At 41.2% G+C, this 19,880-nt stretch overlaps 1 protein-coding gene across 6 annotated transcripts in view; it reads left to right on the top strand.

Moving 5' to 3' along the window:
• LOC131194953 (receptor-type tyrosine-protein phosphatase V-like) overlaps positions 1-11,559 on the top strand; it is a 76,717-nt gene extending 65,158 nt beyond the window's left edge. For 2 of the 6 annotated variants that reach the window (XM_058176578.1, XM_058176580.1), the window contains exons 30-38: positions 380-453; positions 964-1,051; positions 1,601-1,694; positions 2,904-2,980; positions 5,219-5,353; positions 6,702-6,824; positions 8,149-8,306; positions 8,458-8,596; positions 10,099-11,559. In XM_058176578.1, coding sequence (XP_058032561.1) covers positions 380-453; positions 964-1,051; positions 1,601-1,694; positions 2,904-2,980; positions 5,219-5,353; positions 6,702-6,824; positions 8,149-8,306; positions 8,458-8,596; positions 10,099-10,158 — 948 coding nt within the window. In that variant the 3' untranslated portion in view covers positions 10,159-11,559. Of the gene's footprint in view, positions 1-379; positions 454-963; positions 1,052-1,600; positions 1,695-2,903; positions 2,981-5,218; positions 5,354-6,701; positions 6,825-8,148; positions 8,307-8,457; positions 8,597-10,098 lie in introns of those variants that run through there. The other 4 variants (XR_009154356.1, XR_009154357.1, XM_058176581.1 and 1 more) reach the window with 3 other exon arrangements.
• Positions 11,560-19,880: the final 8,321 nt, after the last annotated feature.

Consider the following 19,880-nt stretch of genomic DNA (forward strand, 5'->3'; position numbering starts at 1 on the left):
TTTTCAGTTTCAGTCACAAACTGACTTCCGTGGACCTTACATAATACTTAAGTGGTCAGTAGAGGGGGTGTGCATAAGTGCACTAATGTGCCTATTGTCCCTGTCATTGTATTTTTATTCTTTTATTCTTGTTTGACAAATTCTAATAAATAAATTAATTTAGAGATCGTTCACAGTATCACCAACTAGATTACAGTTTTTCAAACTTGTCCTGCTTATCTTTGTCTTCTACTTAAATCCCCAGGGCTAAACTTTTCTGTAATTTTGATAATCCACACGGGATAAAAAAAACCTCTCTGTTTTGCACCTTAGTAGCATTAGATGTAGCATTTCTATTTCAAAATGGTTGTATGGATAAACCGTATATTCTGCTTCCCAGGGGCAATACATTTTCCTGCATAGCTGCATCCTAGAGAAGATCTCTGAAGATCCGCTCATTGGCCTGTCAGAAATGTAAGTTTCTTTCCACACCTGCAATCCTTGTTAGGTTCCCCATCATATCTATCATTCTTAGCCTAATAGTGTTTGCCCTACAAAAGTTTTCAACCATGGAAACTTTCGTATGTCTTATCTTCAAGCAGATCAGCACTCTGTTGTGCCTGATCAGAGCTTGTACAAGTATACGGCTAAGGGGTACAAATCTAGGGACTTTTATTTCACATTGAGAAAGACCTTTGGAAATCAGATGTCCATGCAACATACTTACAGCAAACATTTTTGTCTTGCCCTGCATTACAATAACATCAGTTTCCTTCCAGTACAATTATAGAATTATCCACTTTTATTCTTAATCTTCATTAGTACTTTGCCCAGCATACTAATGTCTGCTCTTCTTACCTATACAGTAATATCAACCAACAGTAGCGGATCTTTATAAGTGCTGATTTTTCTGTGTTAAATTGTCAGCTGATATTAAATTACTGCAATCAGCAGCTAACTAAATTCATTTATTGTCTTTTCAAGCTCCCATCCAGTCTCTCTCAAAAGTTTCATTCAGCACCATGCAAAAAACTGTTCTCAGTCCAATGCTGGCTTCCTAAAGGAATATGAGGTAAGATTTTGGCATAAGGATGTTGACTTTAGGAAAATTCTTCCTGTGTATAAATCCATAGCAGAGGCCCAAGTTCAGTAACAACTTGACTAGACAGGGCTGAGAAGTATCCTTTCTGAAGTCCTTAGAACTCCAGTTAATCAGTATCTGAAGTACTGGGTTAAATAAAACCTCAGTGTATAATGCAGTTTTCTATATTTACTTTCCTATGTTGTTCTATGTATTGATTAAAGTAGAGTTTTTCTCCCTCGACAGTTTTCATTTAAAACATAAGGTGTGGAACGCATGTAAGCTGCACATTCCAATCAATATGGCCTTTATTGTTGTTGTTGTTTGTTATAAATTATAGGCTGCCAACTCCCAGTAACTTACAGACCTTATCCATTTGACTGAATGTTTGGAAAGACTGCGGAGCATAGTTATTGTATTAATCCTTCCCACACCCACAGGGACAGGATCTTGCCAAGCTCTTGGTGAATAAAAAGTATGACAGTTAAGCCAGAACTAACAATTTTCCAGTTGAAAGTTTTCTACTGTATTTGTCTTCAGCAGATGCTCTTGGAAGTTGCAAAAGAGGAAATAAATTCTGCCATCCCACCCTCTGTCAATCAGCAAATCAACCTCAGCTCCAGCAAGATTCCATGTGAGTGATAAAGAGTTTTGCAGCCAATAAAAACATGTCTTAGTTTTATACTTAAGGAGAATAAAGGACTCATCTACATAGCCACTCGGCTGTGATTTCCTATGGAACCAGAGTCCCATGTAATCATATCAGCATAAATTGTGCTGTCCCCACAACATGCCTTTCATATGCATCCAAACTGGGATCATGCTGAGCTGCTGCCCTATAACCTTTCCATATGATACTATAAGGGCAGTAATACCAAGTTTTCTCTGATTGAAGTTTGCCATTAATTTCATAAGCAAGTCTGATGGGGTGCTTATAAGATCTGGACTTTCCAACCAACAAAACCAATACTTTTGTTCTATTATTTGTACTTCAAAGAACTTTCACCTTTATCAACCTAGCAACTATTAAATGGTGGGCCACATTGTCTTTCTTAATTACAGTATATCCATTGTCTGGATTTATGCAGCTGAGATTAGTTATTTGATAAGGCAGATTGGAAAGTTTGAGAAATCAGTTTACCGATCACCGTGTCAAATTAAAGTATCCATCTGAAATATCCCCAGATCAGGGTAGCCCAAATACCCAGGGTAGCCCAAATATTCAGTCTTGGTAGGATTGAGTCAGAGACAGTTTCTCCCCATCCAGAGTTGCCCAGCCGCCAGGTACTGGAACTCTTGGCCATCGAAAAATATAATTGAGTATCATCAGCATACTAGCAATGCCAAATCCCAAACCTGTTGATAACCTTGGCCAGTGGTCCTATAAATATTGAAAAAAAGAGGGGGAAGAGTAGAACTGTGTGGCAACCCACAAAGGGGGAGCCTAGGATCAATCCATCTCCAGATAACACTGATTAGAACTAAGGGAAGAAAGGAGACACATTGTAAAAGATGGCCCCATTCTCCAACCCACAGAGCTTTCTCAGAAGGATACCATGGTCAATAGTATGATAGTCCAGCAATTTGTAGGAAGTCATTGCTTTAGTTGTGACTCTCTCCTGGAGGTCAAGCTTCTTCAGAAAAAAGTTACAGCCTAAGATGGGCACAGCAAAATCCCTGACATAAAAAGGCTAATTGCTCTGAGACTTGTAGAGTTCATAGCAAGAACTATAACAAGGCTGAGATAAAAGAAATGTGATGATAGGTGTGGTGCTGTACGCACGCAACTGAACATGGTACATGTCTTCCAACCATTGTCCTTCACACTAAGTCTCTTTTCCAGATGATCGCTCTAAAGTAAAGTTTTTACCACTGGATCGAGATCCATTCTCAGATCTTCCACATGTCTGGTTTATCCCTGTGAGTCCACCATACTTTATATTCTCTTATTTCTGCTTTCTGTTATTGCAAAAGTATTTCTTTGCTCCTTGTTTTATTTATAAAAGGAATCATTCACATGCAGGTAGATTTTTTTTTCTATAGTGCTTCTATTAATTTAAAAGGCATATATTAATATATACTTTTAAAATCCGATTCTCACCCCTATGAATGGTAGGTGACTTCCCCAATCTTGGGTCCTTTACCAGAGGTCTGGGAGTTTGAAGGTTCTGTGCAGTATCTTACTTGTTCCTCTTCTGGGCAGAGAGCTCTGATGTTGTAAGTGGGATCCATTGGAGCCGCTCACCCAGTTTAGGAGTCACAGTCATGAGTGCTCTTACCACTACTAGGACCACTTTGGCTTTATTGTCTGTCTGTGTACACACACACACACACACACTGTATAAAGGTATTGTCACAGGATGTGAGGTGTTCCAAGTAAAGCTGCCTTTTGCAATTATTATTATTACACAGTATAGTTCTTGCAAAATGGGAACAGATAATGGATTATGCAGAAAATCTTAGCTCAATATGTCTATTAATAACAAAGATATTGATGAAGAAAATTCAATATCAAAGCATGCAGATTAACATAAATCAGGAATCATTTGCAAATGCTTTTGAGGGGATATTTAGAAATCCAAAGTCTTAATAATCTAGAGTAAGGGTGTGAGGTTGGATCTAGAGACTTGAACCAAAACAGGTGTAAAAATATATTAATGTATAAACTGTAAAAGGTAAGGATATCTTATGTCCAACAATATACTATTTTTGCCAAATTGTTAAATGCGTTAGTTGCGTTGGTAGTAAAGTACTCAAAGCAAAAGAACGTTCAGCATTCCAAAAAGGCTACCAAAAGAATCTATAATTGAATCAACTTCTCTGTGAGGACATTTATTATGTATACTTTAGGTAAAAGCAAGCAAAGGGGATATGATAAAAGTTTATAAAATTATGCTTGGTGTGGAAAAAGCTTTTTCCCCTCATTTTGCATTTTCCCCTTGAAGAGCACCAGGAGGCTCCAGCTAGTCCAGAATGCAGCTGCGCGTGTAATAGAGGGAGCACCACGTTGCTCCCATATAACACCTATCCTGCGTTGCCTGCACTGGCTGCCGGTAGCCTTCCGGGTGCAATTCAAGGTGTTAGTGACCACCTTCAAAGTGCTCCATGGCTTAGGACCGGGCTATTTACGAGATCGCCTACTGCCACCGCTGGCCTCCCAACGACCTGTGCTCCCACAGAGTGGGCCTGCTCAGGGTGCCATCGACCAAACAATGTCGGTTGGCGGCCCCCAGGGGGAGCCTTCTCTGTGGCAGCACCGGCCCTTTGGAACGAGTTACCTATGGGGGTTATGCCAACTCCCCGACCTCCGAACCTTCAAGTGGGAACTGAAGACCTTACTATTTAATCGTGGGGGACTAGCCTGAGTGTATTTTAATTTTAATTTTAAATTTTAAGGGTTTTTACGTTGGTCTATGACCTTTTAGTTAATTAGGCCTATTTAATATTTGTTTTAAATTCGTTTTAAATTTGTTATTTATATTATGTATTATTTGTGTTTTTAATAAGGCTGTAAACCGCCCTGAGTCCTTCGGGAGAAGGGTGGTATAGAAATTAAACTATAAATAAATAAATAAATAAATAAAATTTTCCATGATACTTTTTTGCTACCATTGACAAAGGATAAAATGATGCCCTTCTCCCTTACAATTTCTATTTCAGTGTGGAAACTAAATCTTATGTCATCACTGACATAACTTCTTTCATTTGTCTGCAGAGTAGTACTGTACAATAACTTACGGATTAACTGGGAAAAACTGAATGCCGCATACATAGAACCTTATCCTTCTGTTTTCCTGTTGCTGACACATCCTGCCCAACCATAAGGCTACTTATATTGGAGGCAGAAGATTTTGGTTCTAGTACTAGTTTCAGCAACTCCTGGCCCCCCATCCCTGAGCATCTGTCATGTTGCATGGGAGAAGAGGCAGGTGCAGATATTGTATATTTACAACTCATTTGTGTAACTCACCTGTAGTTTTATAATACCATCTTAAAACTTAGATCAGACTTAGATGAGGTTTACCTTGTTATCCCAATATTAGACCAAACCTGCCTAGTGTCCTTTGCTTCCATAATTTTCTGCACTTTTTCTATAAGCAAATTATATAAATACAACTCTTATGTTGTTAATTAGTTTATGTCTTTTTAATATGATAGGGCTGCAATTCAACCAAGGACTATATTGCTATAGAAGGACCTGACAAGCTGGCCCTGGAGGAGTTCTGGGGACTAATCTGGGAACGTGGTGTCCACACTATCATCACTTTGCTACCTAGGCAGGTGAATAGTCCGGTAAGATAGTCATCATATAAGTTCACAGAATCCTAAAGAGAGGCCATTCTGGGATAATGGTATTAAATGATTCAGCAATGCAGAATAATATGAGGAGTTTATACTTAAGATTGAGGTAAATGCCACTAAGATACTGACCTACCTGCATAACAGTCGTTCTTCCATGAAAGTGGGAATTGTGATATTCCTTCATGAAAAGGGCCAAAAGCTTGAGACATTCCTGTATAGGTAATACCATCCTTCTCAGTGATGACTCAAGAGAAAAATTCCTGCTCACGGTCACTCATGACTTAGTCATCTCCTGCCTAAGTAACACCAAAGCTGCCTTTGAAAAGCACTAGGAAGCTACAGCTGTTTCAGAATGCAGTGGCCTAGATTGTGATGATATATCTCACTTCTCTGGGAACTGCAATGGCTGTCAGACAACTTTGGATGCTATTTATTTATTTATTTGTCAAACGTACAAAATATGAACATGGACATGAATGAAGGAAATGAATACAAATAAATGGGGAGAGTAGGACAAGGGATGGTAGGTGCGCTTATATCTTCAAGGCCATATATGGTTTGGGTTATTTGTGCAAGCATCTCCATTATTTATCTGCCCATATGAGCCAATTGAATAGCGCCAACTCTATTACCACCAGATGTTACCTCTGATGAGAATACCACCAGATGTTACCTCAGAAATGGCCATTTTCAGTTGCACTCCTACATTGGGATTCCTTCCCTACAGAAATCTAGTTTGTTCCGTCCTTCTGGGTTCCAGGAGAGCACTTAAGGCCTGACTCTTCCAAACTAGGATTCCAGACTATGACTTCGTATATTTTCTCTTGTTTGTATTATGTTGATGTTGTATTTATTTTATGAGAGGGTTCATTTATTTTTCTTTAAGGACAAAGAAAGTTTTTTCCTTTTTTTTAATATTAGCTGCCTCAAATTGGCAACATGCAAATTATGTAATTAAATAACTATCCCTGCTGCCATGTTTATGAATCCTTCTGTAGGATTCCAGTATGGTGAAGGCTACCTTGTTTATTAGCATCACTGTAAAAACAAAAGGACAGCTGCTTTTTTTAAATGAATGGGAGTGGGTTTTGAACAAGCCCAAAATATTCATGTATTTTCAAGAAGCATTACTTCAGTAACAACCAACTACAATTATTTGGCTGTGTATGCTAGTGTTATGAATTTTATGTGGTGAATAGGAAGTTGATCGTATGGATCTTTTCTTGGCTCAAAGACTTTGAATAACCAGCAATAACTATGCTATTAGCTATTGGAAACACAATTGTATTTGTAACTGCAGTGACTCTTTTTCTATTTTATTTTTATTTTTTTTGCATAGGCTCCAGATAAGTCATGCTGGCCATCGGAGGGTGAACCTGTCTGCACAGAGATGCTCACCATACAGCAAGGGCCTGAAAAGATTATTTCAGGATGGCCTTGTGTTCAGCTCAGACTAAAATATGTACGTGAGTTGGTCAGGGAACTGTCGTGGAAACAGGAACACTAATGCACAGGGATGGTTTTCTGGCACAGCGCATAGATGTTTAAATGAGCTTGACTAGAGATGCTTGTGAATGAAGGAAATTTCAGAGACTGAAGATGTCAACTTCCCTCTTTTCAGTTTGTGGCTCATGGTGGCAGATGGACCTTTTTTTAAAATTAATTCTTCAGACAGCACTTTATTGTATCTGGAATTGGCAGTCAATGCAAAGCTAGGAAGATAATGTGGGAGATGTTATATTTTCTTTGGAGGAACTCCAGAACTCCAATTTTAGATTTCTTGGAGGAATTAAATGAATCTGCTCATACTTAGAAACTAATTACTATGTTCTAAGTGAAGAACACTCCTTCACCAAGATCCAGTAACATTCTGGATTTGGGATTCTTTTTATACATGCTTATATTCTTGAAATTTGGTTTTATTGTATGTGATTTTTATATATTTATCTTGTGAATATATAGGCATATGCACACACACACACAAATATATATACACAACAGACAGAACTACAAGGTCTGATTATATTTAATGCTGGTTGGAGATAGGGAGGTAGAAGCTCCAGTAGCAGCTGTTTCCATCTGAAGTGAAAGTGAAAGTAATTGGAATCCTGTAGAGCGGTGGCTCAGTGGCTAAGATGTTGAGTTTGTCAGTCGAAAGATCGGCAGTTCAGCAGTTCGAATCCCTAGTGCCATGTAATGGGGTGAGGTCCCATTACTTTTTCCAGCTTCTGCCAACCTAGCAGTTCGAAAGCACGTAAAATAATGCAAGTAGAAAAATAGGGACCACCTTTGGTGGGAAGGTAACATGTTCCGTGCACCTTTGGTGTTTAATCATGCCGGCCACATGACCACAGAGGCATCTTCGGACAGTGCTGGCTCTTCAGCTTTGAAACAGAGATGTGCACTGCCCCCTAGAGTCGGGAAGGACTAGCACATATGTGTGAGAGGAACCTTTAGAGGAGGGGTTTTCAATCTTGACAACTTTAAGACTTGTAGAGTTCAACTCCTACAATTCCTCAGCCAGCTTTGCTCCACAAGTCTTAAAATTGCACAAGTCTTAAAGTTGCCAAGATTGGAGACCCCTGCTGTCGAGTTAATCAAACTCCCTGTTTGCTGTTCCTGATTATGGTAGAGGATGAACATGTACTGTCTTGATTTCTTTGCTTTTGAACTCACAATGTGCTGATAGCTTACTCCTTCTCAATGTACCTAAGCTTCTGAGTTACACTGAATTTTTAATTTGCATACTGTGCTTAACACTGATGATGTCTTCATTGCTTTGTCAGGAGAAAAAGGCAAAGGAAAGAGTGTTGCAACAGTTCCGATTTCCTTTGGGGGAAGGAGAAGAGTTGCCAGAGCCTGAGGTTCTGGTGGGCTTTCTCACTGTTGTCAGGCAGCTAGTGCCATACCGGAAGAGGACCAGCCCTATAGTTCTGCATTGCAGGTAAGAGCCCAAATCCCATCCTGGGTCAAAGGTATCTTCCTTGGGTGTCAGTCTTGGAATGGTAAATACTAAATACTCCCTGTTGTCTAGATTGGATGTCAGTATACGACAATTATATGGCAACCCCTACTAATTCTTATTTCTTTCCCAGTTCGGGAGGCGTAGGTCAGATGGGCATACTCATTGCCTTAGATACTCTGCTGCAGCAGCTGAAAGGAGAGAAAAATGTGGATGTGTATGGTGTTGTTTTGAGGCTGGTGAGGAGCTGTTGTCTCATGACTCCATCATTGGTAAGTAAAGTAGAGAGCTGGAACAGCAAAAGAAGGTTCCAACTTCTAGACCAGGGGTGTCAACCCAGATCCGGCCCATGGGGTGTTTAGATCTGGCCCGCAGAGCCACCCTGGAAACAGCGAAGGACTGGCCCACAGTGCCTCTGCCAGTGAAAATGGAGCTTGGGAGGGCTGCGTGTGGTACCCCGAGCTCTGTTTTTATTTGCAGAGGATTGCAGGAAGCTGTCGCAGCCAAAAACGGAGCTCAGGAGCCCATTTTCGCTGGCAGAGTGTTTGGGCCTCCACAGGTGCCCCTGATATGAGTGACACTGAGCTGGCCATGCCCACCCTGGCCACGCCCACCTTGGCCCCCCAAGGTCAAACCCAACCCTGATGCAGCCCTCAATGAAATCAAGTTTAACACCCGTCCTCTAGACTCATCATGATTGCTATGTCCTTAAAGACTGTCCCTGTGCAGGCCATTGTCCCCTTTAACTGTGCAGATATCTTTTCTGATGACCAAATATGCTTGTTTTTAAATAAAGCTAAAAGAAGCAAAAATGTATTAGATATGCTCCAGAACATTCTTATTGGGAACATTTGAGATGCATTTTTGGCTTGTTCATCACCACAGCAGGAACAGGTCGTTGTTCTAGGTCAGCCTTATCCAATTGATGCCTTCCAGATATATTGGACTACACTCCAGCCATTGGTGGTTCATGTCGAGTCCACATTCAGTGCAGAAGGAAATATACAATCTGCAGAAGAATTGCAGCTTCTCAAATCAAAATGTTGCAGTTAGAACTAGGAAAATATATGGACCATACTGTGAATAAAACACAGGCTTTTTATTGTGAAGACAAGACAAATGTATATTTATTGTATTGAAGGATATGCTGTAAACACTTTCAGTCATGTATTTTCAAATGTCAGTTCATTATATTTATGCTCTACTACCTTGAGCTTCTACAAAAGTAAATTTTTCAGGGAGTTGAATGACGATATTGTGCCACCAGAGGGCAATGCATACAACCTGTTCCCAGACTGAAAATTAAAATACTGATGTAAAGTATGTATTGCATAGATTTTATACTTAGCTCTGTGACACTTATGCAAGTTTATTTAATCAAAGAACTCCCTGGTTCTGCCTTGTAGAATACAACATGGAGGAGATAAGGGCAAAAATGACCATGATGTTTAGCCTTGGAAATGTTCACATATGTAGCAAAGTGGTCAGTCTGTGGTTTATTTATGTTTTTTTTTCCTGCAACCATAAAACAGTAGCAGATGCTAGGGCTCATGCTGATAATATATGAAGCTCTTCATGCTACATTAGCAGTTCTAGCCTAAACCTGTACTTCCTAGTGTGGTGTGATGGCCTTCAGTAATATGCTTCTTCCTCCCTCCCTCCCTCTCTTTTTATAGTATCAATACAATTTTAAAAAAAACCTTGCTTATCTGCATCATCTCATGTATTATGTGTCTCTTTCTCTCTCTCTGCCACCCCACCTTCATTCTTCTAGGATAAATATATTTATCTATATGAATGCATTCGTGATGTCATCACCCAGAAACAAGTTTAGGCTCTGGTCTCTGCTCCTGGTTAGATGATGGATAGAACTTCAGTGTGCAGCAGAATTGTGGACATAGACTGAACTGGTGCTTTCCTGTGCTGAGATGAGCAGCTACCCCAGGGCTCTGACCTTGATCTGTGCAGAAGGTGAAATAATGAATCTGTAAAAATGCTGGCTGTGATGTTCCACTCTTCCAGTTGTAGGAAGTTAATTTCTGCTGACAGCAGACTTCTGCTCCTCAAGGCAGGGTTCTGCATGCCATAACAACTCATTCTTCATTCTGGATACACCGTTTGCTGAAGGGAAAAAATAGAAAAACCACCTCCTGAGCCTTCCCAGGTTTTGTTCAGTCCTTTGTTCAGACCATGTTTTGGGATATGGATGGACTTGGTAGGTTCAAGATGTCTCCTGATGTCATTGTACAAATTTACAGTAAGTAAATTTCAGATAATAATGGCTTTGTGACAAAAACAAAGCTGGACAAGTTGCAAGAAAGGATAATGGAATTAAGATCCAGTGATTCTCTTTCTCTCTCTCTCTCTCTCTCTCTCTCTCTCTCTCTCTCTCTTTCTCACACACACACATACACACACACACATTTCTGATGTTGCGTGTTGGACCCTTATAGCAACAGAGCTACCAAGTTATGGCAGTTAAGTCCATCATACGGAATGGCATGGTCTGGATACCAGCATTTCCCCCCCTCCCTTATTTTGACATTTTCCAATACAAAAGGCTGAGTAAAATACTTTATTAACAGTAGGATAATCCTAAATCAGTGATGTATCTTCTTTCCACATTCACAACCAAATTATGCAGAAAGATACTTTTCCATATATAAAATTATTCATATTTTTTAAAACCAGCCTAAATCTGGCTTTCTTACAAAGTAACACTAGAGGTAAATAAAAGAATGGATTAAAAGTTTACCAGGTGAATTTCTCAAAAAGGATATCCTTGAAGAGACTATGAATAACTTATTGAATTTGGTATGAAAGAGATTTGCCTCAGTTGAAAGTTTTGGAGACACCAGCTTGAAAGTTGGGTTTTTCCCCTTGTAAGTTCTAATCTGTGATCCTGTGCTCATTTACATGAAAATAACTCATTGTACTAAACTTAATTTAATTATTGAAATTAATATTCACAGGATTCCATGACAGGCTTTTCTTATCCTAAAGCATTGCTTGAGAAATTTATTTTGAGTTTCATGAAATCCAGTTTTGCTTTTCTTTGACTTACCCCTAATTCCATTTCTTAAAGTTGTAATTTTAATTTTGAAATGGGATTGAACTATCCATTGGGAAAAGTGCATTTTTACAGATAGGTATGAGTTACCCCAATTTCCTGGGGAAAATTGTTTTATAATAATAAATTATTCTATGAAAAATGAAATGTTTTGCATTCAGTTTTGTCTACTTTCTTGTTTAATGTTTATGCTAAGAAAAAGAAATTATACTTTGCAATATGCATCGTGTTTCACTAGAAGACAAAGTTATGGTCAAATTTATCGTTAGTAGTCTTCTTCCAAACGGCAAAGAAAAGACAGTCGGTGAGTTTTAGAAACAACGAATTCATAAAACTAGGAAATGTAGGCTAGCATAAACCAGTAATCACTATGTATATGGATTGAATGGTTCAGCAGGAAGTTAAATTGACAGTGTATTGTAGATCATAGCTTTGGTGGGCCATAGTTTCTAGAGCAACTTTTTCTAATGCAAGCTGTGGATTTTGAGTTTCAAACACTTCTGGGTCTGTCAATTTGGAAAAGGATGCCTGGAGTTTACAATCTTAAAAATAGACATAGTAAAACAATAGGAGAGAGATGGAGGAGGAGGAGGTAGGATTGAACATCAGTATTCTTTCAGCTATATATAATTCAGCTTAGATCAAATACAGGTTGTCTTTGACTTATGACTCAATGACCATTTGAAATCATGGATCTCTCATAGAACCCAGTTCCAAAGTTTTGGCAACAAACCCCCATCTCTATAGTCACATGACAGCATTTTATGACAGTTTTCTCCCCCAAAAACAGCATTTATTTCTGGTTTTTGGCAAAACTGGCCTATAGTGAACAATCGGTTTACTTAACAATCACTGCAAAAAAGATGGTAAAATTGGTAAGTCATGGTGACCTGTATTTAGGCAAAACAAAACAATGTATAGATGTATAGGTGGTACCTGTCTCATAGTAATACCTGCGAGAGGGATCTCTGAGTCCTGGTGGATAATCACTTACAAATGAGCCACCTTTGTGCTTGCAGCTGCCAAAAAAGAACTTGAAGTATTAATACCACCTTATAAATGCTTTGGTAAGACCACACTTGAAACATTGCATCCAGTTTTGTTTGCACCAATATAAAAAAAAGATGTCGAGACTCTAGAACAGAGGTGTCAAACTGACGGCTCGCAGGCCAGATGTGTCATATGCAGGTCATGCCCACCCAGCTCCACAGAAGGAAAAAACACTGCGAAACGTCATGTGACGGCAACGTGACACAGCGAGTTAGGCACCCATGCTCTAGAACAGGGGTCTCCAACCTTGGTCTCTTTAAGACTTGTGGACTTCAACTTTCAGAGCTTTGCTGGCTGAGGCACTCTGGGAATTGAAGTCCACAAGTCTTAAAGGGACCAAGGTTGGAGACCCCCTGCTCTAGAAAGTGCAGAGAAGATTAGGGGAGGCTAAAACTTGAAAAGAACAGTTGTTGAATTGGGTATGTCTAGTTTAATGAAAAGGATGGCTTGGGATGACATGATATATAAGGGGTTGCCACAAAGAAGAGGGAGAACCTATTCTCCAAAGGACCTGAATTCAGGACAAGAAGCAATGGAGAGAAAACTCCTCAAGGAGAGAACCAACCTAGAACTAAGGAGAATTTTCCTGACAGAACAATTAATCAGTGGAACAACTTGCCTCCAGAACTTGTGAATGCTCCAATACTGGAAGTTTTTAAGAAGAGATTGGACAGCTATTTGTCTGAAATGGTACAGGGTTTTCTGTCTGAGCAAGGGGTTGGACTAGAAGACCTCCAAGGGGGTTGGACTAGAAGACCTCCAAGGTCCCTTCCAACTTTTTTTTTTGTCATGACTTGCAACCATAATAAGCAGGCTTCATTACTGTTATAAGTCTTAACTATTGTAAGTGGTCTTTCCAAATCTGTTGCACTTGATATATTGATTAACTGCTTGCTTGCTTGATTATGTGTCATCAAGTCAATGTTGATTGTTAGCAACCACATAGATAAACCTCCAGAATGAGCATTCAAGATAAATTGGATTATAATTTATTGTCTCAAGAGATGAAAGCACGTAACTGATCCTGCTGCACTCAAAAGGTAAACTGAGTTATATCTGTATATCACTTCAATTAATGGGAAATCAAGAAAATATCTCAGATAAAAGATAACTGCTTACTGTTGCCAAGAAAACAACATGGAAGTTAAGCCTGAGTAAAAAAAAAAAACACAGTCTCAGTCTCTTTTTTTCTCACGATAGGATCATAATCAGCAAATATTGAGGGAACACATTACAGAAGAGTACAAGGTGGTATTTTGACTAGAGGGGAACTTTCTGTTGACTGCCTGGAACAAGTTGTGAGAGAGATTTGGAGGAAGATCACATTAGCATTCTGAGAAGCATAAGGGATTTAAGAGTAGGCAAATGGTAGAATTGGATGGGAAGTAAGAAAAGTATAAAAAACGAAATATTTAAAAATTGACTCTCTGATAACAATTCTGAGAAACCCTAAATATCCTAATCTAGTTGTGTAAATTGATTTTGGAAATGACACTGAAAATAGCAGAAAATTTTCTGTAAATTTCTGTAACTTGTAAATTTCTTCTAAATCAGTCTGCTACCTGATTACGCATCACATTTATTTATATATTGTCTGGCTAGCATATTTTTAAAACATACAATGCAGTCATCAGAATGAAAATATTGAAAAACCTGAACACCTGAAATGCAAGACAGATGAGCCAGCGGATGAAAAAAATTAATGATCTAGCATTTATTTATGTGGTTTACTTTCTTATTTTTAAACATTATTTTATATAATTCTTTTATTGTCCAACTTCCCATATCTCAAATCTTAGTGCTCCGTTTGACTATGAGAGAATAATGGGGTGTATATATTGAGCTATGTCATGATTTCTTTTAAGATTTACAATTTGTTTCTGTTAATTAAATCACAATTAAGTCCAATTATTGCAATTAAGCCCGAACAAGCAAACTATATTAAGGCTTTTATGCAGTGTGAGAACCCAGCCAGTCAACCAACTCCTTGGAAAGTTCCTATGAAAAGCCCAATTTGTCTTAGTGACACCTTCAGGCCACAAAACTCATTTTGGAGAAGGCACCTTGCAATCTATGATCAAGAATGTACCACGGGGGCACATCTATCAAGAATATACGCCATGCTTCCCTGCTACCGCCACCCAGACACACACCTTAGCTTCTGGGGAAGCTTTGCAGACAGAACAGGTGGGCGGAAGACTCACTGCTCAGAGTGAGTCTTAGATTTCTGGCATTGCTGGGTTTCATTCCTGGAGAATGGCCTTAAGAAAAGGAGGCCCTGAAATGGAGATCAAAGCTAGGGAGTTTGCTCTAAGCAAGTAACAAAGGCCCCAGATAGTGTCTGGCTCCCAGGAGCATCACAATTAAAGAGAAGGGAAGAAAAGACAAGAAGCAATTGAAGTCTACAATGGGAAAGGCACAAGCAACCTGAGCTGGGGGGTGTTGCCAGGAAATGGGAGATAGAATTGCTCCTAAAGGAGTTGGGCAATGTTCAGCCTTTCCCTCTCTCTCCAGCCTATATTTGCAGCTCTCATCCTGGCCTTGCATGGCAACTGGGAATGTTGCTAGCATCTTGGCTGTTGTGTTCTTTGCCAAGAGTCTGGCATAGCCAATGGAGCTTTAAAAAAAATTGGGAAGCCCTGACCGGTTTGCTTCTTAAGGCAAGCCACAGACACACAGGTAAATGATTTGTAATCAATTTGCCAACCAATATTGCCAATCTAGTGAATAAACTGCCTCATGCTTCCCCCATTGCTTTTCATTATAAAGGGAAATTGTCAGTTTGGGATATAGACATTTTGTGACCCTTCCCAAATTCATCATTCTTATACTAGAATAAAGAAAATTTATTATTTGCTAGTTATATTTGTTGATGAGACAAATTTATATGGCTGCCCAACTCTCACACAGGTGTTTACAACTTTAAAAATCCACAACATAAAAACTGTACTCCTTCCAAGATAGCAACAATTTTTTTTTAATCATATGGTACAACAAATTTATATAGTTTTAACCTATGGTTTTCTGTAGGAATTCAAGGCAAATTATAGAATCACAGGACTGAAAGAGACCTTGAAGGTCTTCTAATCTAACCCCCTGCTCAAGGTAGGAGCCTTACCCAACCAAATGGTTGCCCAGTCTTTTTTTTTTTAAACCTCCAGTGATGAAGCACCCACAACCACAGAAAACATGCTATTCCATTGAGAACAATTAATGAAATAGGGAATTCTTTTCAGTTTATTCTCACCCAAAAAAAATATGATGAGGCGGATTTATGCTGACAAAGTGTGTGGCTCATGTCTGTAAGTGGACTTTAATTTGGATCTCCCCAGTCTTAATCCAACAAAATGGTGCATGGTCTTGCTACTAGCCTTAATACCTGTCTAAATGTATTTTTATTTAAAACAATTTAAAATTTGATACTAATATTGCAGTGTATACATTTAAAACATCTGCCAACTGAAATGAGAGAAAGTCAGAAATGCTAGAGTAAAGAAATGAATTTTAATCTGAAAGAAATGGACAAAGGTATCTACTTGCTTATGGAAGGTGCTAAGCCAAAACCAGTCTCATGATATCTTACTATCTTGAGTTAACATTGCAAAAGTGGTTTTAAACTATGGTTTAGGGCTTAGCATATTGTGCAACTTTAGCATAGCAAAGTCTTAACATAGCAAAATGCATGGCCTCATCACATATTTAGATTTTTTTTCTTACCCACAAACTTTAAAATCATGCAGTCTCTCATTCTAATACATTTTTATATATTTGCATCATGCATATAGTTGCACACACATGTACATACCATAAATAGGATGATTTATGATTGTGTCATAAGGTGGCCATCTTTAGTTGGCCAAAAAAGAGAAGAGGACAAAGCCAGACTAATTATAGTTGCTGCCACATTTGAAAACAAACAAAGTACAGGAGCAATGGGTTGTTGAGTGTAGTCTAGAGTTAGATCACAGGACCAGCTCCTGCCTAAATTAATAGCTAGAATTTCCTCTTAAGAAAACACGAATTAGTACTGAAAGCAGTTATACAGCAATACTTTATGGGCTTTATGCAACTAGGTCTCCAATAGAGCACTGAAAGCTGCTATTATGCCTGGAAATAACTTGGCAATTCTTGTTATCTGTCCCAAAGTTGCGACTCACAAGATTCCATGTCCATGTAGGGGTTTTGTTTTTCCCCCGGCAATAGCATGGAAGTGGGTTATTGTTGTCTTCTGGGATGTTGCTTCTTCTGGGACATTGTTTCTTCTTTCCAGTCTAGCCTAATTGAAGTAGGCTGACCTTGGAAAGCTAAATGGGGTCAGACCTTGTAATAACTTGAATTGATTTTGTATTATCAATTTGTGTTTTTATTTTCCTCTTATTTCTACCACTTTATGTTTTTATGGTTGCAAACTGCCAGGAGTCCTTGGAATGAGAGAGAATGAAAGAGGGGTGATAGATTGCCATGAAGGTCCAGAGGCTGCAGGTTATACTGGGTATGTAAACTCATAAATAGTAAAGACTCTCTTGAGTAAATATCATTTTCATTTCTGATAGTGCCTTTAGACTCCCATGGACTCCAGAAACATTCTCAGAAAAATAAAAATGATGTGTGATTGCATTCCTCCCTCCAGTCTCAAAATAGGTTAAAAGAAAGATCTGGTAGGAAACAGCCTGCAATGGTGCAGAAGCAGAAGAGTGTCTCGTAGTCTTTTAACTATGAGCCATGGTGGCACAGTGGTTAGAGTGCAGGCTACTTCTGCCTGCAAATTGGCAGTTCAAATCTCACCAGGTTTAAGAAGCCTTCCATCCTTCTGAGGTGGGTAAAATGAGGACCCAAATTGCTGGGGTCAATATACTGACTCTGTAAACCACTTAAGAGAGGGCAGTATATAAATCTATGTGCTATTGCTATTTGCAACCTCTATGACAATCACTTCGCGAAAGCATCTACAATACAGGTAGTCCTTGACTTATGACCACAACTGAGCCCAAAACTTTGGTTGCTGAGTGAAACATTTGTTAAGTGAATTTTGCCCCATTTTATGACCTTTCTTGCCACCATACTCTCTACAACCTTCGCAGCGGGTTGGAGACGACGATAATTACCTAAAACAGCGGGTCAGGAAGGCTTCTTGAGGAGGGCCTCACCACCGCCTCTTTCAAGGCGGCGGAAGACTCCTCCAACAAGGAAGCACTCGTAATCCCTGGAGCCAGCCTCGTGTCACCTCCTGAGTGGCCAGCACCAGCCAGGAGGGCACAGGTCCAATAAACACGTGGTGGCATTCAATCTACCCAGCAACCTGTCCATGTCCTCGGAGTCACAGGGTCAAACTCATCCCACACAACATCACCAAGACCGCCTCAGATACCCCCTGAATCGCCACAATTTTGGTCCAGACCGTCCCTAAGCTGAGCGATTTTATCGTATAGATAACCGTTAAAACTCCTCAGCACGTCCCATAGCGGGTCATCCCGCTCCCCTGGTGAAGGAGGGGCGGGTCACCAAACAGGGCAGCTGGGCGGTTATCTGCCGACGCAATGAGGAGGCGTGGGCGCCTCGCTTCCCTCAGTGCCACTAGGTAGGTCCTGGTATAGGATCTAACTAGTGTCCGATCAGCCTCTGAGCGGCTGGACCTCCAGGAACTCTCTAGGCGTCTTCTCCGGCGTTTCATCCCCTCAGCTCCTCGGAGAACCAAGGGCGGTTGGGATCTGCGCCGGGTCAGAGGCCGCAAAGGCCTGACAGGGTCTAAAGCCCCAGCCGCAGCCCGTTCCCAGGCTGCAGCTAGTTCCTCTGCCGTGCCGTGAGCCAGACCCTCAGGAAGTGGCCCAAGCTCCGTCCGAAACCTCTCTGGGTCCATCAGGCGCCTGGGACGGTACCACCGTAATGGTTCCGTCTCCCTGCGGTGTTGGGTAGCGGTCAGAAAGTCCAGGCGAAGGAGAGTGATCTGACCATGACAAAGGTTCAATGACTATTTCCTTTAAGTCCAGATCTCTCAACCACTGACCAGAGACAAAAATCAGGTCCAGTGGGCCTCCCCCGGTGTGAGTGGGGCCATCCACTACTTGAGTCAGGTCCAAGGCCGTCATGGAGGCCAGAACTCCCGAGCTACCGTCGATGACGAGCCGGCAGATGGCAAGTTAAAGTCCCCATGACTAAAAGTCTGGGGTCTCCACTACCACCCGGCAAGCACCTCCAGGAGCTCGGGCAGGGCAGCTGTCACGCAGCAAGGAGCCAGGTACGCGACCAGCAAGCCCATCTGACATCTATGACCCCACCTCACAAGAGGATTCACACCCGGCAATCTGAGGTACAGTGGTCTCCCTCGGCTCTAGACTCTCTTTAATAGCAACCGCCACCCTCCACCCCTACCCTGGGCCTCGGCTGATGGAATGCGGAAACCGGTGGGCACATCTCGACCAGGGCACACCTTCAGTGCCCAACCAGGTCTCCGTAACGCCTATAATATCCGCGGCACCCCTGAATCAGATCATGTATTAGGGGGCCTTATTACCACGGACCGTGCGTTGCATAACATCAGACGAAGGCCCAGGCTCTGAGGGTCTTGGCCATCCGGGGAACGGGAGAAGTCAGGGGGATCGGGGCACGCGATCGCCTGCAAACATCGAACGCGTGACCCCCTATGTCGATACCGTCCCCCCCCCCCGCCATCTCTGCCTCCCACTTACCGTGCAAATAGACTCACCCTCACACAAAGGAACACACTCCCCCCCCATAACCTCCGAACCCAATTGATAGTCGCCACGAGCATGCGCTGGAACTGGTTTCCCTCCCGACGGGCTACCCCCCTCACCCACCCTAACCCTCCCACCCCCACCCAACACTACCCTCCCCCCCCCTTCCAACCCAGACCCGTCAGTTCCCACCCTCCCCTTAAAAGTCCCATTAAAATTCCCCTTAAAAACCCTATTAAAATAATTAATTAAAAATCCCCTGAGTCTCCTATTTTGGCATGCCATCTCTCGGGGTTCCAAAACCCGTCCTCAAGATGGGCCCTCGATAATGTGGGGGCCAGACCCGAGAGAGGGAGTCTCGCAGGGCAAGAAGGTCAGCCGCTGTAAATGTCCGCATGATAAAAGTCCGCAAACAGACCCATCCTGGACCTGTCAAGATGGAAATTGACGCCAGTAGTTCCGAGTAGAAGACAGCGGGATATAGGTCTTGGGCGGTAGATGAACAAACCGCCATGATTCAGTCAGAGCTCCAACCCCTCATCTCCAGTCCCGAGGGTGGTCTATGGGCGGGGGAGAGAGGATATAGTCCTACAATAGACAGGCTAGGATTGTCCAGGACCATCCTCAATTCCCCCTGTTGGGGACCAAAGGTCTTCAAAAGATCCCCTACCGACGAGGCATCTCTCTCCAAAAATCCGGGGGGGGGGCAAAGGACTCAAAAAAGCCCCCATAGACGGTCCATAG

This window comes from Ahaetulla prasina, chromosome 3 (assembly GCF_028640845.1).
Source record: "Ahaetulla prasina isolate Xishuangbanna chromosome 3, ASM2864084v1, whole genome shotgun sequence".
Classification (NCBI taxonomy): Eukaryota; Metazoa; Chordata; class Lepidosauria; order Squamata; family Colubridae; genus Ahaetulla; species Ahaetulla prasina.